A 27,684-nucleotide genomic window follows, 5' to 3' on the forward strand; every position below is an offset into this window, starting at 1 on the left:
TACTCATCAAGAAACTAAATGGCAGAACTTGGTGTGACGAGAGATTCACTGACATTCTGGAACCTCTTTCAAGTGAGAAATACCTCCCATTTGCACTGTAATATGTCATCGCCAGGTAAAATATCACTGAAACATACACATAGCGAAAAGAATGGCATAAACATAATTCTGCCTTTTTGTACTCCAAAGAAAGCAGTTGATGAGAAATTACAGAGGGAAAATTAAGTGCGTTAGGTAGGAAAACTCAGAAAGGAAAAGATTAGTGACCTGTGTCAGGGATTTTCCACAGGACAGACGACATAAATAACCTAGCCAGATTTTTATATTCATATTTTCCCCCAGCTTTATTAAGTTAGAATTTACAAATAAAAATCGTATATATTTCCTGCGTACAACATGTTTTGATATATGTATACATTGTAAAATGATTACATCAAGCTAATTAACATATTTGTCTCATATACGTAACCATTTTTTTTGGTGGTGAGAACATTGAAGGTCTATCCTCTTTGCAATTTCAAGTGTACAGTATATTATTCATTGTGGGCACTGCGCTATATAATAGATCTCCAGAATTTATTCTCCCTGCCTAATTAAAGTTTTGTACCCTTTAACCACCATCTCCCAGCTCCTGGTAACAACCATTCTACTACTCTCTGCTTGTCGTATGAGATGCACACCTTTCCCACAGTTTATAATTTATCTTTTAACTTTCTTTTTTTTTATTTCTAGAGAGAGGGTTTCACTCTCTCATCCAGGCTGAAGTGCAGTGGCATGATCACAGCTCACTACAACCTTTAACTCCCGGGCTCAAGTGATCCTCTCGCCTTAGCCTCCCAAGAAGCTAGGGCCACAAGTGCATGCCACCATGCCCAGCTAATATTTTTTCTTTTCTTTTTTTTTTTAAAGATGAGGTCTTGCTGTGTTATCCAGGCTGGTCTCAAACTCCTGGTCTCAACTGACCCTCTCAAATCACTGGGATTTACAAGCATAAGCCACCATGCCCTGATTATCTTTTAGATTTGTTACAATGGTTATGCCTAAATTTTGAATTTTTATATAATTAAATTTATCAAATTTTTTTCTTAATAAATTCTGGATTTTGTGTGATATTTAGAAAGAACTTTTCCAACCGAGATCATAAAAATCGGTACATGTGTTCTTGAAATACTTCATACTTTGATTTCTTTGATACATCCAGAATTTTAGTGTAAATAATGAAGTTAGTAGGTCTAGCTTTATTTTTTTTCCCAAATGGTTGTAGAGTTGTTCTAATGCCCTTTAATGTTTAATTCATTTACACTACTCGTGAAAAATGCCACTTTTATCATATAATAAATCTCCACACGCATTTGAGTCTACTTCTGAAATCTAATCTTTTACATTGATCTATTTGTGGATTTACCAAAATGTTTTATTTACTGTAGCTTTATAACATATTTTACTGTTTTATAGGTTTATTCTCACTTTATTACTTTTATTTGCCAGAAGTTTTCTGGATATTTTAATATGATTAGTAGAGTTGACAAATGCATGGTGGTATTCTGAATTCATAGGTTAGTTTAAGGAATAACATTCTTACAACAGTAAGTCTTCCCATCGAAAAAGAGCATATATTGGAAAAGTAATTCCAGTTATCTTTTATGTGCCCTTTTAATTTTGTTTTAAACCAAATTTGAAAGGTTTTTTTTTTATGTAGGTCTTAACACTTATAAAATTTATATCTTAAATATTTTCTTATTTATTGCTACCGTGAAAGTAATCATCTTTTCCATTATATATATTATTATACTGGTTATTGCTTACATATAGGAAAACCACCGATTCCTAATGCCAGTTTTATAAATATGATAATAATTTTACTTGTAAACATATTTGCAGCAATAAAACATTACCTTTGTAAATCCAGCACTTCATTTGCAATATCTGTTCTGATACTACCAGCACCAAGCACTGTTCCGGTAGACATTCCAGGCACAGTGATACGAGACTGTTTGGAGGATGCTGAACAATAACAAAGAGGAAGTCAACTGAAGACTTCAAAGTATGTAACCGTGGCTAACATTTCTCTTTCAATTCTAATCACCTTCCAGTTCTTCCCTTGTAAGAAATAGACTAGCTACATCTTAAAATGTCAGAAACATTCATCTTTGTATTACAAACATAACTCAGGATGCTCTAAGTTACTTATGAACAGTGACAGGCATTGAATCAAATGTGTGGGAAGTCACTGAGGGCACTGTCGTGATCTGTCCCCTGTGCAGTCCGTTCCCACTTTCATCTCCCCACCAAAGCTAGAGCAGCACTATTTTATTTTTAATATCTCCTAATATCTTTATTTATAAAAATAACATAATTAATGGGACAGCGCCTGTGGCTCAGTGAGTAGGGCGCTGGCCCCATATACCGAGGGTGGCGGGTTCAAACCCGGCCCCAGTCAAACTGCAACAAAAAAATAGCTGGGCGTTGTGGCAGGTGCCTGTAGTCCCAGCTACTCAGGAGGCTGAGGCAAGAGAATCGCCTACAGTTGGGGGTTGCTGTGAGCTGTAACACTACGGCACTCTACCGACGTTGACAAAGTGAGAGTCTGTCTCTTAAAAAAAGAAAAAACACGTGAATCCCTATTGAAAAGTGAGGAGGTGAAAAATTAACACAGATAAGAAAATGACCCCCCTTAATACTTTTCATTAATTTGTGCAATAGCTATTGAGTGACTACCACAATGGACAAGGAACCAGACTAGCTGCCAGGGATAAACAATGGGTCAAACACCATTCTTGCTCTTGCACAACTCATAGTTGAGTGGACAAATAATTGCAGTGCAATGTAAGATTATAACATAAGTGTGAGCAAAGCATTGTGGAAATTGTGATGGGGATACGTTGGTACCCCAGGAGTTTCAAATGGGCTACATTTCCCCTTGCGCGTACTCTCTTGCTTCTAAACCAAAATTGGGGATTCTCATAACCCAACCCACAGAACTTTTTTTTTTTTGCAGTTTTTAGCCGGTGCTAGGTTTGAACCTGCCACCTCCAGTATATGGGGCCAGCGCCCTACTCCTTTGAGCCATAGGCACCGCCCTCCACAGAACTCCTTTTTATTTCACCTTTAAATTTTTCCCTCCCAGAGACGGAAACAGATTGTAATAGTAATCAATCTTCTATCATCTACAACTAAGCTTACCTTCTGATGACTGAGAGCTACAAGGGAAAAACGATGCTTCTCCCATCTCACTATGCCTCCTGGAATTAAAAAAGACACCACAGGTCATTTATTTTCTAAGGTGAAGGAAACTGTAAAACCAACTTCATGCCCACTGCCTAACTTTCTTGTATTATTTTTAAAAACTGTTACTAAATTGTAATTATTCTGTATAATTTGTCCATTTTGGGATATATTTGGATATGTTTTATACAAACATATCTCTAATATCAACACCAGAGAGCAAGGGGTGAAGTATCAGGGCATTTAATGCCCTATTCCTCTACAAAGTACGTGTTCACACAGAAAACAAATTATCAGTTCACTAATGATAAGAAGGCAAAGATTACTGGGATGGGCAACAAGGAATACTGGAAGTACTAAATCTTTTATGTCTTGTTTTTTTTTACTCAGTATTGTTTATAAGGAAAAAGAATGGGTTTGACGAAACAGCAATTTTAAAGCTAAACTTAAAAAAAAAAAACAGTTAAAACTTAGAACACGGCCATGCTAGCCTATTGCGCAAATCAAGAAAAGCTGGCTCTTCCTTTGGAAGCTGACCCAGATACAGACAGAGCTTGCCAAGTAACACCTGGCTGGATTCCTGCTCACCCTTCTTCAGCCAAGCACCCCTGTGCTCAGAATGCCTTTCACAGTCACACGTGGCCCTCTAGGCTTAGAAGTACACATAAAAATTGGGGGATGGGGGGACACAGCATGGTGCTAGCGCCTATAATCCTAGCACTTTGGGAGGCTGAAGTGAGAGGACTGCTTGAGGCCAAGAGTTTGAGACCAGCCTAGGCAAGAGTGAGACTTTGTCTCTACAAAAATTAAAAAGAAAAATTAGTGTGGTGTGGTGGCATGTGCCCCAGAGACTCAGAAGGCTGGGGCAGGAGAATTGCTTCAGTGTGAGGTTATAGCGAGTTATGATGACATGGCTGCTCTCCAGCTGGTAACACAGCAAGACTCTATCTCTGGGGGAAGTGATGGGAGGGACAACACAATTTTCTTACAATGATTGACAGTCAAAAGCCACATGCAAGTTATTTATTTCATAGCCATGGAGGGTAGGAAGGAAAAGCTTTACTATCACATATTATTCCTAGTAAGAAGGAATATATTATAAAAGGGCAAACTTTTAAATTCTGGGAACGAATGCCAACGAATAGCAAGTGAGTCCCTCAAAAGATATTATCTTGAGATATAATAAAAGGTCAGAGGATCCTAAAGTTTTAATGGTTTAACCAGATGAGAAAAGCAAGGCACTCATTTGAAATCAATATAAAGGTCTTAACACAAAAATGATACTTACAAAACTAAGGTGTTGACGGATACAATATATTCCAGTTCTTTGGTCCAAGGATTTGTGAAACTAAACCACTGGCTTTTTAAAGTTACAAAAGAGCCATCTTTGGCTCTGAATTTGTATGAATCTGTAAATATTTTCTCCTTACTCTGTAGGACTTAAAAAGAAAAAGTAATTATTCATTGTAACAGACTACTACTATAAAAATCAATGCTGTGAGGATGAATTCAAGTTTCAGATTTCACAAGAATGAGAACTTAGAATTGAAACTGCAATTAAAAATTACCAATAAGTACACCACTCAGGGCTTACCCACCTGCTTTGTGCTTGTCGGTCAAATTACTATGGTCATCTTGATGAAAATATTCATAGCACGAAGTTCCCAGAAGTTCCTGAGGCAAATATCCTAGAATTGCTGTTGCCCTAGTTTTAAAATTGAAAATAAACTTCAGAATTGGTGCGTGCACTCCCTCCCAGAATACTGCTGCAGGTCAGTGTATGGTGAGGACAGTAGGGAAGTGGGCTGGGAGATGAGCCACCCATGTGCATGGCTGGGCTCCCTCTGGCTGCCCCGACCCACACTAGACCTGCAAAAGGATCCCCAGCCATGAAGCCACCCGCCCAACCCAGCAAGTGCTTTTATTAGCCTTCAATAAAACTGTGGGCACAGATCCTGTCCAGCTTCATCTATACCATTGGCCAAGAATATTCCATGTTTACATTTCAACTTGAACCAATCTGTCAGACACCATATTTCATTTAAACTGTATTTCTGGTTCTGAAGACCTATTTAAAAAATCCAGCAATGCTACTAAACCACATCTCCAAGAGACACACAAATGTTTACCTTTGATCTACGTAGACAAATTTTCCATTCATTGCAAACCGGGTTATAAACTCAGTTGGTTTCACTTTAATCTCTCCACTGTTCTGTGGAACAATATATGGGTGTAACCTTCCAATGGCAACAAGGCAGTTAAAATTACTGTTGTCTTTCTTCATGTCCCTTTCTTCTTCCATTCCAACAATACCTGGAGGCCAGCTTCTCAGGTAACCAGTGCAGTGGATGGTATAAAATTTTCTAAGCTCTAATTCAAAAATGCAAAAAAAGGGCATTTGGATCATTATGAATAAATTCTTAAATTTCTTATGTTGACATTTATAATAGTTATAATCATGGTATAAAATGGTCTATGCTAAAATATGAAAGGGGAATAGTACTACATTGAAAAGAAATCATCCATATTGTTTATTTAACTTTATTCTTAATGAGCCATTTTTCCTTAGCAACCAAATTATAGGTTCAAGGCCAGGTGTAGTGGCTCCCCCCTGTAACCCCAGCACTTGGGAGGCTGAGGCTGGTGGACTGCCTGAGTTCATAGGTTTAAGACTAGCCTGAACCAGAGCGAAACCTCATCTCTAAAAATAGCCGGGCGTTTGTGGTGGGCACCTGTAGTCCCAGCTACTGGGGAGGCTGAAGCAAGAGAATCGCTTAAGCCCAGGAGGTCGAGGTTACTGTAAGCTATGACGCTGCAACTCTTTACCAAAGGTGACAAAGTGAGACTGTGTCTCAAAAAACAAAGGTTTTTTATAGGTTCTTCGTCAAAAGGTTAACAGACTGCTTTGACTTAGGATTAACTAGGTCTATAGCTTAACATACTTCCAAATCAGTTTTTAAAATTCCAGCAACTTATATCTGTTAGAAACAGTTGAATTTCATGCTCCCTTACAATACTGTTTTTGGTTTATTAAATTTGTTGGTATGTTATAATTTATATTCAAAAGTTTAAAAAAGACATTTAAATCATCATGCCTACATTCTTAAATTTCTTATGTTAGCATTTAAAATGGTATGTGTGTATATATCTATATATATATAATAGATTATAGAAACATTTCAGAGAACATTTGGGGAAGTTAATAAAAGGTATAAAAAAATTTTCACTCAAAAATTTCACTTTTCAGAGAAATCCCAAGCAATTAACTCATAGGAAAAAATCTTGTCAAGTACATCCAATCAGAATAATAAAAAACTAGAAATAACCCGTATGTTCAAGTACTAGGAAAAGCCTAAGAAAACAATGAAATACAACATATAAAAGATGAGCAATATACAGATTACAGCATGGCACAAAGAAAGCAATTTAAAGGTTAAAAAGTAGGAGAAAAGAGGCTCAGAAAAACAATCTGAAACAGTTGTTTGTAATTTAGAGAAAAGACCAGAACAATCATTGCTTTAAATTGGCACTACTTGTCAAGACTGTTACTATAATAAATCTTAAAAAGAATTTTTTCAAAAGTAGGTATATGAACTATCTCCTAGGACAGCAACTAATAATGGCAGTAAGGATTAACGAACACCTTATGTGCCATGCTCCGTTTTAAGTGTTTTAAGAATATAACACATTTAATCTTCTTAATAGCCCTGTGAGATGTTCTAAGCTTATCCCCGTTGTCTTATGGAACTGGGAGTCAGTGCCAAGGCCGCAGCAGGTACAGGAAGGGACTGGAGTTAACATCCAGACAGGCCAGCTCTGTCGGTCAGTTACTGAGTCCCTAACTCTGTGCTATGTGACGACAGTGAGTGCTGTTGCCCAAGCTGTTCAGACAGGAGTCACACAAGGGTGTTCCAGCCAGAGGGAACGGCCAGTGCACACTGGGAGTGGAGAGGACAGCGAGACATGAAGGCGAGGAGATGGCGGAGAACAGAGCAGGGGGTGGACAGGTCAGGTCTTGTGAGCCACGTACAAGGCCTTGTATACGACACCCACAGACACCACCCTCTCCATACTCACAGATGCCTATGAATCCCTCATCCCTTCCAACCTCAATCACCCGGGCAGTTAAAAGAGAAACCTGGGAGTCTATCCAGACTCTTCCTTTCATATCACCCTAATATCCAGAATAGCTCATGGGAATTAAAATTGGGATAAGTGTGAATATAAGCTTTTCACTCATGTTAACAGAATTAGATAGCCAAGATAAAAAGGCTTAAACACCAAATTTGGCATTTCTGCAAATTTACAAATGATACTAAAAATACTCCACTCAACTGAAAATATAGACTAAAGTAATGTATTTTGTATTTCTGTATGGAATCTCATGACACAGAACCTCGCCTGTTGCTTTGATTCTTTTAACAGGGTAACTATATTTCCAATTTTTGCTTCTTTTCTAAAACAGAGATGGGGTCTTGCTATGTTGCCCAGGCTGGTCTTGAACTCCTAGGCTCACATACTCCTCTTGCCTTGGCTTGTTCAGTAGCTCAGACTACAGACACGAGGCATCGCCAATGAACTTAGTTTGAATTCTTGCAGAAGCAGATCCAAGACAAGGATGCAGAGACAAGAAGCTTATTTGAGGGGTGGTCCCAGGGAATTCTGGTTGGAAAGTGGGAAACCAAGACAGGAAGAGAAGGAAGCTAAGAAAGCCCTTGAGACCTGTGCGTGCTTAGTCACAGACAGAACCGGCTCCAAAGACCAGAGAAAGAGTCATGGGACTGGACCCGGGCAGCCAGGTGGTACGCCTGCCTAATGGCGGGTGCTGAAGGTGCTGACCGACAGCAGCTGCTAGATCTGTACAGGAATCTAGCGAATTCAGGGTGCTCTGCTGTATGTCCTTCCAGTGCACAATTATCTTACGAAGAAAAATTTAAGACACACCTGAGACATTTGGTAGCAGTCATCCACCCTTCATCAACCTCTGATTTCATAAGTTGAGATACCCAAGTAATTCTATCCCTATCTTTGAAGCTTTTCAAAGTTTGAATCCATGACACCGATTTTTGATTCAAGATGGCAATAATATTTTAATGTCAGTGTGGCTTATTTTTAAAATATCTTTTATTATGAAAAATCTCAAACATGCATAAAGTTAGGAAGAACAATAAATATGATGAAGTCTCACTTCCATAACTCATCTTCAGAAATCTTGAGAAATGGCCTTTCCATAAATCTTAAATGCAATTCCCAATTGGCAGGTAAAAGGCTTCTCCCTGGCCTTTCTTCCTTTAAATTTAAATGAAAATGACAGTCTGGGGCAAGGCTCCTGAGTTGCTGAATCTGCCCAGCTGTGGGTTTGGCCTGGTACCAGGCAGCCCAACGCTAACATAAATTCCCAGAAGTCTTTCCTGCATCAGAATCTGCAGTAACAGGTGTGAGCATTCTAGCAGCAGGTTGATGATCATGTATTATACTGTAAACAGGACAAAGAAAAATGTAACTGACATCACGCTAACAGGGAAGAAACACATCCTTACTAACAGGCCTTCACCATTACCAGGGTGTGGCCTCTATCAGAAAGAATAACTATACGCAGAATATAATCCTTTCCCTTGACCAACACCCTTGATTAAAGTAGAACACAAAACAATCTCATGAGGGATATTGCCCCTGTGGCCAGGTACGATTTATGCTCTGCAGTTAACTTCCCTGGCAGTTCTCACAGCAGACACAACACAGAAGGGCCACAGTCATTGATAACAATGTGCCCTCACCTAACTCCTTAGGCCAAATCAACCTTGTGCCTTTGGTACAGAGTTCTGGTGTGTTGGTGGAATACTTGGTTCCACTGCTTAAGCAGATTCAAAACTGCTTTTTGAAAAGAGATTTGACTGTGAGTGCAGGCATCTGTGTGGCCCAGCCTGTGGGAGTGAGCATCCTTGTGTAGGCAGGAACGCGTTCATTCCTCCAAAAGAAGCCAGCTCCCTTGCTGAGTGTCAGCTGTGAAAACCGCCCAGAATGGATCTCTTTCATTTATAACCCTCAGCATAGGAAGCTACTCTAGTAGGCAGCATGGCATGGTAGGAAGAATGTAGATTTTAAGGGCAGATTTCTGATTCTGCTATTCTATGTGCTCCGAAAAAATTACGTAATCTTTTAAAGCTTCAGATTAGAAAGTTACACAAATTTCTTGGCATGCAACAGATTAACAGTCCACTCCTTTCTTTCATTTTTCCTTCTCTTCTGAGTCACAAAGAACTACCATTTCTCTGAATGCTTACTGAGATGACCTTTGTATGAGCCACATGTGACCCTAACTCATGAGATGCTGCTATTATTTGTGTCCCCTGTCCTAGCCTGTTAGGACAAAATACCAGACACTAAAACCCTATTGAATTTAAAGCTCAAGCCCTAAAGTCTGTCTTATAGCATGGCTGCCGTGAGGCAGAGCCTAATGGGAGAAACTGGGACATAAGAGGGACTAAAAATTATATCCGTTCCTTTAATCTATCACAGAATTCAACCATGAATTATTTCTAACTGACCAGTGTTTGTTAAATAGAATAATGCCAGTATTCTGTGAATTATTCCTAATTTACCAGAATAATGTCACTATTCTTGAAATATCTATTTTTCTCTGAAAAATAAGATTATCATTTATTTCAAAGGATAGAAATCATTCCTAACTCTTCCATAAACCTCTAAATAAAAAATACTTTTGGAAATCACAGGGAAGAACTGAAATTTGATTAGTACATTCTGCTTGGATTTTTTTTTTAATCTATGTACACATGTGTTTTGTTTAAAATTCAGTATTTACTGAATAGCAGAACTGGGCAGCTCCAGAGAGGACTCCTACTTTCCCTTTTTATCTTTGAAAGGGTTAAAAGACTAGATACAGAAGTTATACCTCCAAGATCATTATCAGTGACTGACTTGGACCCCCATATCTAAGGGAAATCCTCCAAGAGCGAATATGTTAAAAAAAATGTGTTGTCCTACAAGTTCACAAAAGATGAAATGAAAAATCTAAGGCAAAAGAAAGAGGAGCCCAGACAAGGTCGAGTCCTGCCCAGTTTGTGACTTACAGTTGCTTATTTCAAGCCAAATTGTAAAACGCAGTTTTACAGACTAAAAGATACATTGATTTTCAGCAAGACCCAGATTCCTTTCATTGTCACAACAGACCCTTTTCAGAGTTACTTCTTGTGAGACTTTATGGTATAGAAAATGATCCAAGGCTTGGAGCCTGTAACTCAGTGGTTAGGGCGCTGGACACATACACCGGGGCTGGCAGGTTTGAACCCACCCTGGGCCTGCTAAACAACAATGACAACTGCAACAACAACAAATAATAGCCAGGTGTTGTGGCAAGCGCCTGTAGTCCCAGCTACTTGGGAGGCAGAGGCAAGAGAATCGCTTAAGCCCAAGAGTTCGAGGTTGATGTGAACCGTGACGCCACAGCACTCTACTGAGGGCAACATAAGACTGTCTCAAAAAAAAAAAAAAAAAGAAAGAAAGAAAATGATCCAAATTGTTTGCTGTCTTAGTTTAGGTTGCCCAGGAAAACAGCATGGACTGTGTGGCTTACACAACAGAAACTTCTTTTCTTACAGTTCTGGAGTCTAGAAGTCTGTATCAGGGTATCAGCAGGGTCGGGTTCAGATGAGGGCTCTCTTCCTAGCTTATAAATAACCAGCACCTTGCTGTATACTCACATGGCCTCTTCCGGCTGTGTGTGTGCACACAGAGAAACAGCAAGCTCTCTTATATAAAGGCACTAATCCTTCCTGAGGGCCCTACACTCATGACCTCATCTAAACCTAAGTATTTCTCAAAGGTCTCATCTCTAAAAACCATCACATCTGGGATTAGGCTTCAATATATGTCTTCTGGGGACACAATTGTCCTTATCATTTGCAAAAGACTTCTTGGGATAAAATTTTTCAAATATGCTGAAATGTCTTCCTTGTGAAATAAAAACATCATGTACATCCATTCACTGAATGCTTAATTTTTCTTGTGGATTTGAGAGGAATTATATGGTCAGTCAACTAGGAACAAAGGACAAGAAGATGGCCACTTATGCCTTCAGTAAATATTTATGGAGCGTCTACTATGTGCCAGAGACCACAGACAGAAACGAAGCCCTCAGTTTAGTGAGGGAGGCCAGGATCAGAAAATAAATAATTTCAATACAGTACGGAATGGGCAGCAAATATGAGGAAAGCTCAGGACTCAGAGGGACTCAGGAGAACCAGAGTGGGGAAGGTGTTCTGGAAAGAGGTGACGTCTGTGCTGTAATGTCCCAGGTCTGCTGACTTGCGCTGTCCACTCCTTTCAGCTGAGTGGATGAGTGCCCAGTGTGGAGGCCAGGATGGAGCCTGAGAAGCCTGAGGCTCAGCCCTCTCCCCAAGGGCTCTAGAGACTTATGAGACCAGGATGTCCATGACAGAATCACAGCCAGAGCCTTCTCTGGCTTCCACACAGGGCACTCATCGAGTCAGTATAAAACTTCCATTATGGTGGAGAAGCAAGTCACCAAGCTGCCCGCTTCAATCTTTCATGTCGCCACTGATCACCCTGCCATATTGGGGAAGGGAGTCTTGAAAGCAGCGGTTCTCAACCTGTGGGTTGCGACTCACAGGAACTGTATTAAAGGGCTGAGGCATTAGGAAGGTTGAGAACCACTGCTTTAAAGTGTTTCTGGAAGTTCCCTCAGTTGGTTGACATGTCTTGGCCCTCCCATGGCATTAATACAAACCCCGGGGTGTCTGACTTTGTACTTCATAATCAACTGTAGTCATAGCAATGGTTGCTTAGCTACCCTGGGCCTACTACAACCTGAAAACATTCTTCCATACTGTCAGCTGAGGGGGTCTACTAAAAGTTCAGGGATGTTCCCAGGGGACGCCATCTGTTACTCTCTCGTCTCCGTATTATTCAATATTCAAATATTATTTATTTTGTGTACAATAAAAAATTGAAGGCACCCTTCATATGTATAAATTATATTATCTATATACATTTATTATATTAATGTGATTATGAAACAAAACTGAAATTAAAAACATAACAGGGGGCGGCGCCTGTGGCTCAGTGAGTAGGGCGCCGGTCCCATATGCCAGAGGTGACGGGTTCAAACCCAGCCCCAGCCAAAAACCACAAAAAAAAAAAAAAAAACATAACAGGAAAAGATGAAAAGGTTTGGTTTTATTTATTAATGATAAAACTCTTTGTTCTCTAAACATTATTATATACTTAGTGACGACAGTGTAATTATGCTGTATTTTTTTTAAAACCTTGGGACACTTTGTAAAATAGTGATCTGGTTTTTTTTTTTTTTTTTGCAGTTTTTTGGCGGGGGCTGGGTTTGAACCTGGCACCTCAGGTACATGGGGCTGGCGCCCTACTCCTTTGAGCCATAGGTCTGGCTCTAAATCTAACCTCCTATTAGCAAGAATTTTGCTTTGTTCACTGCTCTGGCTCCAGCATACAGAAGTATCTGGCACAGAATCTGTTGAAGGGCAATTTTCTTGTTGAACATGATCCCATGTCAAGATGTATTATCTTGCACCCCTTCCTCCCTCCACATTCAACGACCTCGTGTTGGAAGCTTGTAACTAGCCACGGAAGGACTGTTCCTACCACAGACACTGGCAAAGGTATAATGCAGGGCTCTACTTATTGTTCGCCTTTAAAAATTTTATCTAAATTTAAGAAAATGATGAGCAAAGTATTAATAATGAAGATGAAACTAAAAGTGTGTTATACCTAACAGTGACCAGCACAAAAAAACTTGAGTAAATAATATTCCAGTATTGAAAATTTAATTATCAATTCAGCAAAGAATTCAATCACATTTCCACCACCTAAAGTAATTACCATATTTTGCCCATGTACAGTGCACACTCACTTTTGGGGGGGGGGAATCCTTTATTTTAATTCTTTAATTCAGATTTTTTGTTTATATTTAGATTTTTTTTTTGTATTAGCCATGTGTAAAGGACTTTTAGCATTTATTTTTTAACATGGACTAAGACTTTTAATGCATAGCATGAAAGAATTAAAAACATATCGATATGGAATTAGTACTACCCTTGTATAATGTGCATCCTTATTTTCTCTCAAAAATTTGGGCCATAAAATGCACATTATACACAGAAAAATATGGGATTAGCTTACATGTTTATTAACTGCCTCTATCACATAAGGTTCTGATTAGATAAGGTCCACTAGACCAGTGAATTGTCTGCCTGTTCACCAGTATATCCTCTGCATTCAGTACAGTAGCAGAGTGCCTGGTACCCAGCAGGCACCCAATAAATCATTGATGGAGCAATTGTTGATGGAGCAGTGGTTCTCAAATTAGGTTCTCTGGATTAGCAACATGAGCTAGTAACTTGTTAGCAATGCACTCTCAGACCCCACCTCAGACTTATTCAATCAGTGGGGGGTTTTGTGTGTGTGTGTGTTTGTGTGTGTGTGTTTTTTTTTTGAGATAGAGTCTCACGTTGTCACCCTCAGTAGAGTGCCCTAGCGTCACAGCTCACAGCGTCAACCTCCAGCTCTTGGGCTTAGGTGATTCTCTTGCCTCAGCCTCCCGAGTAGCTGAGACTAGAGGCGCCCACCACAACACCCGGCTATTTTTTTGTTGCAGTTTGGCCGGGGCCGGGCTCGAACCCGCCACCCTCAGTATATGGGGCTGGCTCCCCACTCACTGAGCCACAGGCGCTGTCCTCAATCAGTGGTTTTAAAATCCTTCCAAGTTATTCCAATGCAGGCTAAAAGCCTGAGAACCATTGGTCTAAAAGTTAAGCTTAAAAATGTATTTCTCTAGCACACCTAAATTCTGCTGAACATTTAGAGGGAGTTCAAATGGTGATGAGTCTGGGTAGAGGATAAGACTACAGGAGAAGGGGGCTGGCAAGGAGGTTTTGAGCTTCTGCTCAGCCTGGATAAGCATTTTCAAATTTCAGAATAGAAATGAGTTCAAATGTGGATGTATGGGTTTGAGATGGAGAAGGCTAGGTGAATGTATTCATGTCAGGAGGGAGAATTAAACGAGGAGAAGTGGCAGAGAGAATGGGATTAGGGTAGCGAGGAAAGGAAAGAGGAGTTAAAAATCAGTAGGACAGGGACAGAGTGTGAAATCGGGTTTCCCAGAAGCAAAGGGTTACACTGGACGCCAGCCATGAACCACAAACATGCCTGAAATGCTAAAACGATCTGTGTGGAACATCTCCCAGGAGGAAAGACAAATCGATCTGGTAACCCAATGTAAAACACTATAAAACCTGACCATTCTAGCCTCTACTAAATTTAAAACTTGCATCAAACACAACAGAGATTTCAGCCACATTAAGGGAGCTGCAGTGGCTGCTGCATTCTCTCACGTGGCGTGTTGTACAGGAAGTGGTTATAGTCGGATCTGCTTAATACGGGGTTAGGGCTGGGTGTGGTGGCTCACACCTCTAATCCTAATACTCTGGGAAGCCAAGGTGGGTGGACTGCTTGAGCTCAGGAGTTCAAGACCAGGCTGAGCAAGAGCAAGACATCCATCTCTAAAAATAGCCAGGAAAAATAAATAAACTAAAAATATTCAGTATGGGAGTGAAGGTCACATGGGCCAATTTCAAGCACAGCACTCTGCTCTTGGTGGTGTTTCCCATTATCAGCAGGATTACATAGGGCCTTTCTCTCCAGGGAGTGCTCAGTACCAACAACAGGCTTCTAGCCAGCAGCAAGTACAGCAGTTGAGACAACAGCTTTATCAATCCCATCAGCCTCTACCCACAAGCTGCAGGGCAGCCAGCAGCCAGCTCGTCCCATCTCCAGCCAATGCAGCGGCCCTCAACTCCGCCATCCTCTGCTGCTGGTTACCAGCTAAGAGTGCGTCAGTTTGGCCAACTCTACCAGTCTTCTGCTTCCTCCTCTTCCTTCCCTTCACCAGAGCGTTTTACTCAGTCTGGACAGAGCCATGATGGCAGTTACAGTGTGAATGCTGGATCTCAGGATGAAAGACATAAAGTGGGTTCTGACACACAGGCTTGCAGCACATAGTCGAATTACAGTGATCTATCAGCCTCAATCTATGAAGGATTTTGAACAGGCAAAGATTCTACAAGGAACCCAGCAGGGGCAACAGCAGCAGCAACACCAACATCCCCCTCAGCACGCGATGCAGCATCCCAACGCTGCCACCAACCTGCCTGTGCAAAGCCAGGTGGGGCAGCATAGCCAGCCTGAGGTTCCTGTGAGGTCCCCCATGCAGTTGTGCCAGAACTTCAGTCCCATTTCTAACCCTTCTCCAGCTGCCTCTGTGGTTCAGTCTCCAAGCTGTAGCTCTACCCCATCTCCTCTAATGCAGAGTGGGGAGAATCTCCAGTGTGGGCAAGGCAGTGTGCCCATGGGTTCTAGAAACAGAATTTTACAGTTAATGCCACAACTCAGTCCAACCCCATCAAGGCTGCCCAGTCTAATTCTCACGCTGCAGGCTTCAAAGGGTTTGGACTAGAAGGGGGTGCCAGAAAAGCGACTGACAGATCCTGGGTTGAGGAGTTTGACTGCCTTGAGTACTCAAGTGCCCAATCTTCCTAATACTGTCCAGCACGTGTTACTTTCTGATGCCCTGACTCCTCAGAAGACGACCTCTAAGAGGCCCTCATCTTCTAAGAAAGCAGATAGCTGCACAAACTCTGAAGGCTCCTCACAGCCTGAAGAACAACTGAAGTCCCCTATGGCAGAGTCACTGGATGGGGGCTGCTCCAGCAGTTCAGAGGACCAAGGTGAGAGAGTGCAGCAGTTGAGTGGCCAGAGCACTAGTTCTGACACCACCTATAAGAGTGGAACCTCAGAGAAAGCTGCCTCTTCCCCAGCACCAGGTGCTCAGAATGAACCCACAGCAAGAAAAGAGGCTACCTCACCAGGTGCTAAGGACACGCCATTGTCATCAGAGGGGAACCCAAAAGTCAATGAGAAGACGGTTGGGGTGATTGTCTCCCGAGAAGCCATGACAAGTCAGGTAGAAAAGCCTGGTGGACAAGATAAAGGCTCCCAAGAAGATGATCCTGCAGCCACTCAAAGGCCACCTAGCAACGGTGGGGCAAAGGAAGCCGGCTACACATCACTTCCACAGGCAGAGCCTCCAGGAGGAGGGAGCAAAGGAAATAAGAACGGAGAGAACAACTCCAACCATAATGAAGAGGGAAATGGCCAGAGTGGCCACTCCACAGTCGGCCTGGTTTTACAAGCCTGCGCTATAGTTACAAAGATAGTTTGGGGTCAGCTGTGCCACGAAATGTCAGTGGCTTTCCTCAGTATCCTACAGGGCAAGAAAAGGGGGATTTCACTGGCCATGGAAAACGAAAGGGTAAAAATGAGAAGTTCCCAAGCTTCCTTCAAGAAGTGCTCCACCATTACCATCACCACCCTGCAAGAGATAGTCCAGCAGTGCTCAGGAGCATCAGGGGATGACCAGTGGCCTAGAAGGAACCACAAGGTCCACTGTCTCAGTGAGTCAAACCAATGAATTAGCTAGCAGGGGCCTTCTGAACAAAAGCATTGGGTCTCTCTTAGAAAACCCACACTGGGGCCCCCGGGAAAGGAAATCAAGAAGCATGGCTTCTGAAATAAAGCCAAATGAAATTTGGCTGACTGTCCAATTTCCAGAAAGTTTGAAATAGAACCTCATGAGCCTGGGGGTTCCCTCTCTGAAAGATGATCAGTGATCTGTGATATTTCTCCACTAAGACAGACTGTCAGGGACCCGGGGGCTCACTCACTAGGACACATAGGTACCGACACCAGGATTGGGAGGGATGAACGTCTCAACCCAAGTTTAAGTCAGTTGGTCATTCTTCCAAGTGGGTTGGTGTCCATGGAAACAAAGCTGAAATCCCAGAGTGGGCAGATAAAAGAGGAAGACTTTGAACAATCCAAATCACAAGCTAGTTTCAACAGCAAGAAATGTGGAGACCACTGCCATCCTGCTAGCATCAAGCATGAGTCTTACTGTGGTAACGCCAGCCCTGGAGCAGCAGACCATGATTCCCTTTCAGACTATGGCCCACAAGACAGCAGATCCACACTGCGGGTCCCTGGCAGAGTTGGTGGTCAAGAGGGTTTGGTCCCCTTCTCAGTATCATGACTTTGCAGAAAAGTTGAAGATGTCTCCTGGGAGGAGCAGAGGCCCAGGGGGAGACCCTCATCACATGCATCCGCATATGACCTTTCCAGAGTGGGCAAACAGGAGTTCCTTAGACACTCCCTTTTCTCCCAACTCAGAAAGCCTGGCTTCTGCCTATCACACTAACACTCGGGCTCATGCTTACAGGGACCCTAATGCAGGTTTGAATTCTCAGCTCCATTAGAAGAGACAGATGTACCAACAACAGCAAGAGGACTATAAAGACTGGAGCAGCACTTGCGGCAGCGCGGCACAGGCAGGAGGGGCTCCGGAAGAGCCCAAGGCAACAGCAGTTTCTTGACAGAGTACGGAGCCCTCTGAAAAATGACAAAGATGGTATGATGTATGGCCCACTGGTGGGGACTTACCATGACCCCAGCACTCGGGAGGCGGGGCGCTGCCTCATGTCAAGGGACAGTCTGCCTAACAAAAGCATGGAATTAAAGCATAGCTCCCAGAAGTTACAACAGGAATCTTGTTGGGATCTTTCTCGGCAAACTTCTCCAGCTATAAGCAGTGGTCCTCTAGGAATGTCCAGTCAGAAAAGGTATGGGCCACCCCATGAGGCTCTGAACATGGCCTGAGTCTATACAGTCCTCCAAACCCAGTAATGTTATGCGAAGGCTTCCAGGCCAAGAGGATCATTCTTCTCAAAACCCCTTAATCACGAGGAGGCGTGTCCGTTCTTTCATCTCTCCGATTCCCAGTAAGAGACAGTCACAAGATATAAAGAACAACAACACTGATAGGGGGCGCCTCCTTCACTCATCAAAATAAGGCTCCGAGAAGTCATTCAAATCCTATGCCCACCTCTCCCACAGTCAGGATACAAGTCTGTCCCTAACAGAGATTCCTCCAAGGACTTTCCAAGTCCAGATAATAGAAACTGCCCTGCTGTTACCTTCAAAAGCCCTACTAAAACCAAAATACTGCCCCCACGGAAAGGGCGAGGATTGGAATGGGAAGCTATAGTTCAGAAGATCGCGTCCCCAAATATGAGGAGGAGTGAGTGCATCCTCCAACAGTGCGGAGGCTGGGGGAGACACAGTTACACTTGATGACATCCTGTCTTTAAAGAGTGGTCCTCCAGAAGGTGGGAGCTTTGCTGTTAGGATGCTGAGATGGAGAAGAAAAACGGTGAGGTAGTATCTGACCTAGCTGGTCTAACAAACCAAGAACTGAACGCTGAGAAACCTCTTCCGAGGTCTTCAGAAGAGTGGCGTAGCAGGGGGGATGACAAAGTAAAGTCAGAAACACATCCAGAAACAGTTACTACTGGAAAGGAACCCCCTGGTGGTGTGTCATCTGCAACCTCACAAAAGCCTGGTAGTAACCAAGGGAGACCAGATGGTTCCTTGGGTGGAGCAGCACCTTTAATCTTTCCTGACTCAAAGAATGTACCTCCAGTGGGCATCCTGGCCCCTGAGGCAAACCCCAGGCTGCAGAGAAAGAGACAGTTACAATTTCACCTGAACAAGAGGGTTTCCCCGCAAAGGGATATTTCCCATCAGGAAAGAAGGGCAGACCCAATGGTAGTATGAATAAGCAAAAGAAACAAGAGCAGCCGCCGCCTCCACCCCCTCAGCCCCCTCAAATACCAGAAGGTTCTGCAGATGGAGAGCCAAAGCCAAAAAAGCAGAGGCAAAGGAGGGAAAGAAGAAAGCCTGGGGCCCAGCCAAGGAAGCGGAAAACCAAGCGAGCAGTTCCCATTGTAGAACTCCAAGAACCAGAGATCAAACTCAAGTACGCCACCCAGCTGCTGGATAAAACGGATGCCAAGAACAAGTCTTTTTCGCCTTATATTCATGTAGTAAATAAGTGTGACCTTGGAGCCATTTGTACAGTCATCAATGCAGAAGAACAAACCAAACTGGTGAGGGGTCGGAAGGGTCAGAGGTCACTGACCCCTCCACCCAGCAGCACCGAAAGCAAGACAATCCCAGCTTCATCCTTCATGCTGCAGGGACCTGTTGTGACAGAGTCTTCTGTTATGGGGCACCTGGTTTGCTGTCTGTGTGGCAAGTGGGCCAATTACCGGAATATGGGTGACCTTTTTGGACCTTTTTATTCTGAAGATTATGCAGCCACTCTCCCAAAGAATCCGCCTCTTAAGAGAGCCTCGGAAATGCAGAGCAAAGTTAAGGTATGGCACAAAAGGGCTACTAATGGCTCCAAGACGGACACTGAGGAGGAAGAGAAACAGCAGCACCAGAAGGAGCAGAGGAGCCTGGCCACACACCCCAGGTTTCAGCGGCGCCACCGCTCAGAAGACTGTGGCAGAGGCCCCTGGTCCTTGTCCAGGGGGTGCCCTTGTAAAAAAGCAGCCACTGAGGGCAGCAGAGGAAAGACTGCTTTGGACTCAGAGCCCTCTGTGCCCACCACTTCCGAAGGTGGCCCCGAGCTGCAGTTACAAATCCCTGAACTACCTCTTGACAGCAATGAATTTTGGGTCCATGAGGGCTGTATTCTCTGGGCCAATGGAATCTACCTGGTTTGTGGCAGGCTCTATGGCCTGCAGGAAGCTCTGGAAATAGCCAGAGAAATGAAATGTTCCCACTGCCAGGAGACAGGCGCCACCTTGGGCTGCTATAACAAAGGCTGCTCCTTCCGATACCATTACCCGTGTGCCACTGACGCAGACTGTTTGCTCCAGGAAGAGAACTTCTCGGTGAGGTGCCCCAAGCACAAGCCTCCCCTGCCGTGCCCTCTCCCCCCCATTGCAGAACAAGACCTCGAAAGGCAGCCTCAGCACAGAGCAGTGGGAGCGGGGGTGAGGGAGGTGTGTGCTCGTGGGATGGAGGGGACAGCGAGCACGGGTGAGACTGTGGAGATGAAAAGATGGTGGCCCCCGAGTTGGAAACGGTCCTACCTGCAGCCCCGTCCTGTTCCGCTCCACGTGCCCACTCATGCCAGAACTTCTTCCTAAGCTCTCACGTCACACTCAAACCAGTGACACCACAAGGAAGAAGGACCCACAATATCGTTATTAAATGGCTCTTTCCATGGACACCATCTCCATAGTGACAATGTGGGGGGATGGGGGATGTGTGGGAGGATGAGGATGGGTGGAGGGATTAAAAGGGAGGGATAAAATATATATATGTAAAAATCTAAAAAAAACCAAATAAATAAAATTAAAATTGCTGGGCATTGTGGTGGGCACCTATAGTCCCAGCTACCCAGGAGGCTGAGACAAGAGTATCCTTTGACCCCAAGAGACTAAGGGTGTTGGGAGCTATGACACCACAGCACTCTACCCAGGGAGACAGAGTAAGACTCTGCCTAAAAAAAAACACAAAACAAAGGTGTTGATTAATGTCCTATTATCCTGACAAATCCTTTTTGCTGTGATCATATATTTTATTTTTTCTGCATCATAAATATTTAGGATGCTAATTTCATATCCATGTTTTAAGTCATTTGACATTTCAAAATGATACCTTTCTTCTTTGAGTTGGGGAAGCACTCATGCTCTTCTTTGACAGAGATTTTACAGCTCTTTATCCGACAGAAAAAGGATCGTCTTGAGCCAGAGTACATGTGCATCCTTCCAGTGCGGAAATGACTATGAACTTGCAAACCTGTTTTCACAGCAGAGGAGGACAAGAGATTAGGTGGAGAAGAATATTGTCAAAAACCTTTGTAATTTATCTCCTAATATTTTCTGATGATTATTGAAAAAAGAAATGGTTATTTAAAACAATGGTGAACACACCAAAATATGTATTGGTCGAGCAATCACATTTTGATAACTTATAAACACTTGCAGTGTATCTTTATTTTTTCCCCCAGAGGGTAGATATTTGAATTATTTCAAAATTATTTTGAATGAAATGAAATAAAAATTAAGTGAAAAAACCTCAGCTATGACAGTAATCAATGGCATAGCACATCATTATTTTTATAATAATCATTTGGCACTAAGCATGTTAAGAGAAAATAAATATTTTCAGAGAAGATAAAGACTTCTTATACTTCCCAGGCACAATCATAACCCACAAAAGAAAGGAGACCTGCCCCACGTGAGAGAGAGAACTGTCTCTCAGCATACAGCTAAGCAATGGAAACCTAAGCAATTTTTTACGTGAAATATTTTCTTGGAAAGATTCTATTCCCATATGCAATATAGCAATATGAAGCAATCATACTTCTCCCCCCAAAGCATCTTCATATCAACATATTCATTCTTATGTCTGTATGAACATAGAAATTCTCTATATAGCTGTATGTATTTTTTTTTAACTCTGAGGGTAACATACAAAGTATACTAAATAATTCTCTTGATAAAACTTGAATTAGCTGTTATAAAAACACTACTATTAGGTAATAATTACATTTACATCAAATGATAAGCATGCTAAACACTTACTTTTGGCATCTATAAGCTTCTCTCTTGGTGAAATATCAGAAGAAGAAAGTTGTTCCTTTACTTTGGCAACATCTTTTGGGTGTAAGAAGTCAAATAAGCTTTGTCCAGTCAAACTAGCCTATTCACAAGATAGAGATTCCTTTAAAATCAATACTATACTTTTTCTACATTTCCTGATAACAGACATATGATTTGATATCCTCTTTTTTTTTTTTTTTTTGAGACAGAGCCTCAAGCTGTCACCCTGGGTAGAGTGCCATCGCATGACAGCTCACAGCAACCTCCAACTCCTAGGCTCAAGCGATTCTCTTGCCTCTGCCTCCCAATAGCTGGGACTACAGGCGCCCGCCACAACACCTGGCTATTTTTTGGTTGCAGCCGTCCTTGTTGTTTGGCGGGCCCGGGCTGGATTTAAACCTGCCAGCTCAGGTGTTTGTGGCTGGTGCCTTAGCCACTTGAGCCATAGGTGTCGAGCCTCCTCTTTTTGTTAAAGGTTGATTTTTCTCAAAGGTGCATCTACAACACTAAATAAAATTAACTTGGTCAGTATGAAAAGTAGGGTGACACTTGTGGATATAAAAAAGTAACATGCGTACAGAACCATGCCTGGATATACACACATCATATATGCATACAAATACCTAATCGCTGATATTCTGCTAAATCTTGTTACTCTTGTTAACATCCCCCAATTCACATGTTACTTCTAAGTGATTATGATTTACTTTAAACTTTTTTATCTTTGGTAAAAGGAAAGATGTTAAATTGTAATAAAGTATGAAAATCACAGATCACCTGTGATTTTACCATATGACTCAGAGATTTACCATACTGTTAAAGAAATTACTATACTATTAAAAAACAAAACCCAACCCAGAATACCTCTTGATTTCCCATTCCACCTCTCCTAGTATACAGAGCACTCCTTACACAGCCTCATCACTCAGAACTCATTACCTGTGTCCACAAACTCAGTTCCCTGGCCACTCCAGCCAATTGCTTTTTACTCCTTGGACTCCCTAGTTTCCCTTTCCCAGCCAGAAATGTCTCGCTCCTTTCTCTACTCATTTTAAAGACTCCCTTCTGACAAGTCTAGCAGACATTCTACCTCACACATGAAGCCTGCCTGACCCACAATTACCACCTTTTCTTTCTGAAGTCCTGTATTACCCAAGTAGACATTCCTATGGAAGACAGAACAAATGAACAAGCTGGTACAAAACAGCCTGGACTATGTGCCAGTTAGATAGTTCCTGCTAAAAAATACTAGTCCCTAAGAAAGAAAGATTTATGCATCAGTCTATTCTATGTTTGGTTAATATAACTCTATATCCTGAATTCTCTAGAGCAAATCAGGTTTCTGAATCTAAAAAGCTGAGGATGAGACCCTATTTATACAAATCTCAACATCCTCCTAAGCAACCTGTGAGTTTCTTAAACAGATATGCAAAGTCAGTGCGCAATCACTAATGCTACATCACTGATTTGGAACCTAAGTGCTACTCTGAATTGTCAGCTGTGTGTGTGTGTGTGTGTGTGTATAGTCTTTTCCATCTCCAATTAAAAGACAGAATAATCAAGTCTTGCTTCCCCAGCTATTACCAGCAGCATGATTCATTACGATTCACTGGTATTCGATCCTTCTGTATATAAGCTCCTAATACCTCTTTCTCTGTTATTTAACTCATTATCTATGAATGCCTTATATATGCCCCAAACTTGAAAATAGGCTGAAGCTCATGAGAGTTACTCACAATCAAAGCTGTGATCTATCTCATTTCTACTACTAGTTTATTTTATTTCAATGCTACAATTTTTGAGTAGCTAGTTTAAATTAGGTGGTGTTCAGTAAGTAATTACATAACTAGTTAAAAAGTGTATTTCACAGAGTGTTGTCAGAGGTTAGATTAAAAGCTTTTATGCAATTCATATAATTTTTTTTTTTTTTTTTGAGACAGAGTCTCACTCTGGCACCCTGACTAGAGTGCTGTGACTTTATAGCTCACAGCAACTACAAGTTCTTGGGCTCAAGCGATCCCCTGGCCTGAGTTTTTCTATTTTTAGTAGAAACTGGGTCTCACTATCGCTCAGGCTGGTCTTGAACTCAGGTGATCCACCTGCATTGGCCTCCGAGAGTGTTGGGATTACAGGTGTGAGCCACGGCGCCCAGCCAAATTCATATAATTTAATAAACAATAATACTGGCTCTTGGAGGGAACAGAGAAGGGCAACTAACACTTTTCAGGAACTCTCAAACACAATTCCTTATTTAGCCTTTGCATCTCAAGAGAGAAGTATAATCATCATTTCCACTTTTTACATAACAAGAAGATGAGGCCCAGTAAATAACTTGCTGAAGCTCAGGAAGTGAACACTGATGTCAGGGATAAAAGTCCAAGTTCTTTCCATACATCGTCCCATCTCCCTTGGAATTTGAACTCTGCAGAACCTGATGCAGCGTCCCCACCGGAAGAGTTCAGAAAATCAGCTTCAAAATATGTGTTTGTTCCAAAAATTAAACACTGTGTGGAAAATATCCTCAGTTTTCAATACCTGATCATAATTAAGTGTTTTGGAGACTGACTTAGAAACGAAGAGAATTTTTCCTCTTTCACATCCAACCACAAATAGGAAGCCTTCTGCAGTCTAGGATTTAAAAAAAGAAAAGTGAATACTTTAAAATACCTTCTGTCCCTCTCTCACACACACACACACACACATATTTAGATTTTGAGGATGTTATTGTGACAATAAAAGTAATAGAGTAGTTGTTCATAGTACTAGTAAAATTAATTGTAAGAAATTTTCTTAAGATTTATATAATAAAATTAATTTCAAGAAATTTTCTTAAGATTTATAAAGAATATCAAATTCAATCACAGTATAAAACTAACGTTTTTGACAAGGAAAGTTTAGCCATAGAATATCTAGTTGAGATATTTGCTAATGTTACCATGAAAATTACCTTCACCAAATTCTACCACACAGCACACAGAACCTTTGTAAAGATAGCAAAACATATGGATAACTCCTATTGCCCATGGATATGCTGAGATGGAAGGAATGTGCGGACTAAAAGTGCTGAAAACTACTTCCTGGACATCTTTAGAATAAGGATAAGGTATCACTCTAAACAAAATTTTTACAATGTTAAAATATCAGTTACTCCCATAAGGTCCACCTAGTAAATTCCCAGAGAAGCAATCCACGTGCAAGTAGACACACACGGGCACACAGAATGAGTCTGGCACTCTACCTCCCATTTCCTTGGACTCCATTTTACTAACTGGAAACATGAGGTGAATTAGGTAGATTGTTTTATGATGGCAGAACCAAGGTTATATGGAGTAATGACTACAATGAGCATTGAAAGACTGGTGAGAGGTGGTGCCTGTGGGTCAGTCGGTAAGGCGCCAGCCTCATATACCAAGGGTGGCGGGTTCAAACCCGGCCCCGGCCAAACTGCAACCAAAAAATAGCCGGGCGTTGTGGCGGGCGCCTGTAGTCCCAGCTGCTTGGGAGGCTGAAGCAAGAGAATCGCTTAAGCCCAGGAGTTGGAGGTTGCTGTGAGCTGTGTGAGGCCACTGCACTCTACCGAGGGCCATAAAGTAAGACTCTGTCTCTACAAAAAAAATAGAAAGATTGGTGAGAAAGCTTTAAAAGCATACCATGTATTTTGCTATCTTTAAAAATCCTTTTTCTTTTAATCTGCAAAATATCCTTTATATTCCTGCCAGGAATACTATATTTAAATTAAGCTGTTCAGATAAAAGAGTGGCATTTTAAAAAATTAAAAGAAAAATGGACAAAGACGTATATGAAGAATATTTCTATTTAATGAGGCTATGGCTTAAAGCCCAGTATATCACACACCAGGCAATCAAGACACTTGTCACCTCCTGGGGGCAGGATAAGCCATATTTATCAAAATGTGACCAATTACATGATTTTTTTTTTTTTTTTTGAGACAGAGTCTCACTATGTTGCCCCCAGTAGAGTGCCGTAGCGTCACAGCTCACAGCAACCTCAAATGCTTGGGCGTAAGCAATTCTCTTGCCTCAGCCTCCCAAGTAGCTGGGACTACAGGCGCCCACCACAACGCCCAGCTATTTTTCTGTTGCTGCTGTCACTGCTGCTCAGCTGGCCTAGGCTGGGTTCAAATCCGCCAACCTCGGTGTATGGGGCTGGCGCCGAGCTGCATGATCATATTTTCCACAACAAATAAATCTCTAGACTAGAGAATCTGAAAAGCCACGCATATGAAGTGATGGGGACAGAAATGTCAAAGCATTCCCTAACAACTCAATAAGTAAGCAGTGGCTGGCTTCTGCAGAGACCAGAACCCAGAAGGGACAGGACACCAGGTAGATGGCTTTGAAGGAATAAACAGTGGGGAATAAATCACGTGGTATGAGAGGTGAGGGCATTAGGGAGTACAAAGAAAAGCTTTGCTCCACCTTTTGGAAAGTGCCCATCTTTTACTCTATGTTCATTTGCCCAAACTAGTAAGACATGGCTATATCTACATTTTAAATTTCTATATCAAAGGCAATATGGTATAAGATAAAGTCCTGTGTGTTCATAACAGGGAGCAAATTGAAAGAAATCTGTTTCCTATGCAAAAAAATGAAAGCACGTATACAATATAGACAAATATACCTTTACTTACTTTAAGGATTAAGTGTCTGAGCTCATTATCCTGAATAAATGAAGGTCTATAATTATCTCCTACATAAGAATCTGTCATGCCTAAAAAGAAACAAGTCAAAAGTTACTGAGAGTACGATAGAGAGAGTGATGTGGTAAGTGCTCAGTAACGCTGCTGCTGCTGCTGCCAACAAAGACCACGAGGACAATGGTTTTCTCTGGTATTCTCTCTTTTAGCACATTCTAAGAGTCTTCTGTAATCATTATCTTTATTATTAGATTAAAATACCCTATTTTTATTTATTTTTGACATTAGATTTTTATTATTATTATTAAATCATAGCTGTGTACATTCATGCGATCATGGGGCACCATGCACTGGTTTTATAGACCGTTTGACACATTTTCATCACACTGGTTAACATCGCCTTCCTGGCATTTTCTTAGTTATTGTGTTAAGACATTTATATTCTACATTTACTAAGTTTCACATGTACCCTTGTAAGATGCACCGCAGGTGTACTCCCACCAATCACCCTCTCTCCACCCATCCTCCCCGCTCCCCTTCCTCTCCCCCTTCCCCCTATTCTTAGGTTATAACTGGGTAGCTTTCATATGGAACCCATAAATTAGTTTCATAGTAGGGCTGAGTACATTGGATACTCTTTCTTCCATTCTTGAGATACTTTACTAAGAAGAATATGTTCCAGCTCCGTCCATGTAAACATGAAAGAGGTAAAGTCTCCATCTTTCTTTAAGGCTGCATAATATTCCATGGTATACATATACCACAGTTTATTAATCCATTCGTAGATCAATGGGTACTTGGGCTTTTTCCATGACTTAGCAATTATGAATTGGGCTGCAATAAACATTCTGGTACAAATATCTTTGTTATAATGTGACTTTTGGTCTTCTGGGTATATACCTAGTAGAGGAATTATAGGATCAAATGGCAGGTCTATTTTTAGATCTCTAAGTGTTCGCCAAACATCTTTCCAAAAGGAATGTATTAATTTGCATTCCCACCAGCAGTGTAGAAGTGTTCCCTTTTCTCCACATCCACACCAACATCTCTGGTCTTGGGATTTTGTGATATGGGCTAATCTTACTGTAGTTAGATGATATCTCAAAGTAGTTTTGATGTGCATTTCTCTGATGATTAAGGATGATGAGCATTTTTTCATATGTCTGTAGGCTGTGCGCCTGTCTTCTTCAGAGAAGTTTCTCTTCAAGTCCCTTGCCCAGCCTG

At 41.8% G+C, this 27,684-nt stretch overlaps 1 protein-coding gene, 1 non-coding gene and 1 pseudogene across 12 annotated transcripts in view; 2 read left to right on the top strand and 1 right to left on the bottom strand.

Annotated features, from left to right (window-relative positions):
- BMAL2 (basic helix-loop-helix ARNT like 2) overlaps window positions 1-27,684 on the bottom strand; it is a 122,524-nt gene that overhangs the window by 48,832 nt on the left and 46,008 nt on the right. For all 11 annotated transcript variants that reach the window (XM_053554073.1, XM_053554069.1, XM_053554072.1 and 8 more), the window contains 9 exons: window positions 26,455-26,534; window positions 24,339-24,431; window positions 21,786-21,903; window positions 20,857-20,997; window positions 5,355-5,595; window positions 4,824-4,930; window positions 4,514-4,664; window positions 3,184-3,242; window positions 1,896-2,004 (listed from right to left, as the gene is read on the bottom strand). In XM_053554073.1, coding sequence (XP_053410048.1) covers window positions 1,896-2,004; window positions 3,184-3,242; window positions 4,514-4,664; window positions 4,824-4,930; window positions 5,355-5,595; window positions 20,857-20,997; window positions 21,786-21,903; window positions 24,339-24,431; window positions 26,455-26,534 — 1,099 coding nt within the window. The remainder of the gene's footprint in view (window positions 1-1,895; window positions 2,005-3,183; window positions 3,243-4,513; window positions 4,665-4,823; window positions 4,931-5,354; window positions 5,596-20,856; window positions 20,998-21,785; window positions 21,904-24,338; window positions 24,432-26,454; window positions 26,535-27,684) is intronic.
- Window positions 8,536-8,713, top strand: LOC128563008 (small Cajal body-specific RNA 16). Its single transcript, XR_008373685.1, has one exon. It is a non-coding gene; the product is annotated as a small Cajal body-specific RNA 16 (non-coding RNA).
- On the top strand, window positions 14,436-20,475 carry LOC128561045 (transcription factor 20-like; annotated as a pseudogene).

This window comes from Nycticebus coucang, chromosome 12 (assembly GCF_027406575.1).
Source record: "Nycticebus coucang isolate mNycCou1 chromosome 12, mNycCou1.pri, whole genome shotgun sequence".
NCBI classification, from domain to species: Eukaryota; Metazoa; Chordata; class Mammalia; order Primates; family Lorisidae; genus Nycticebus; species Nycticebus coucang.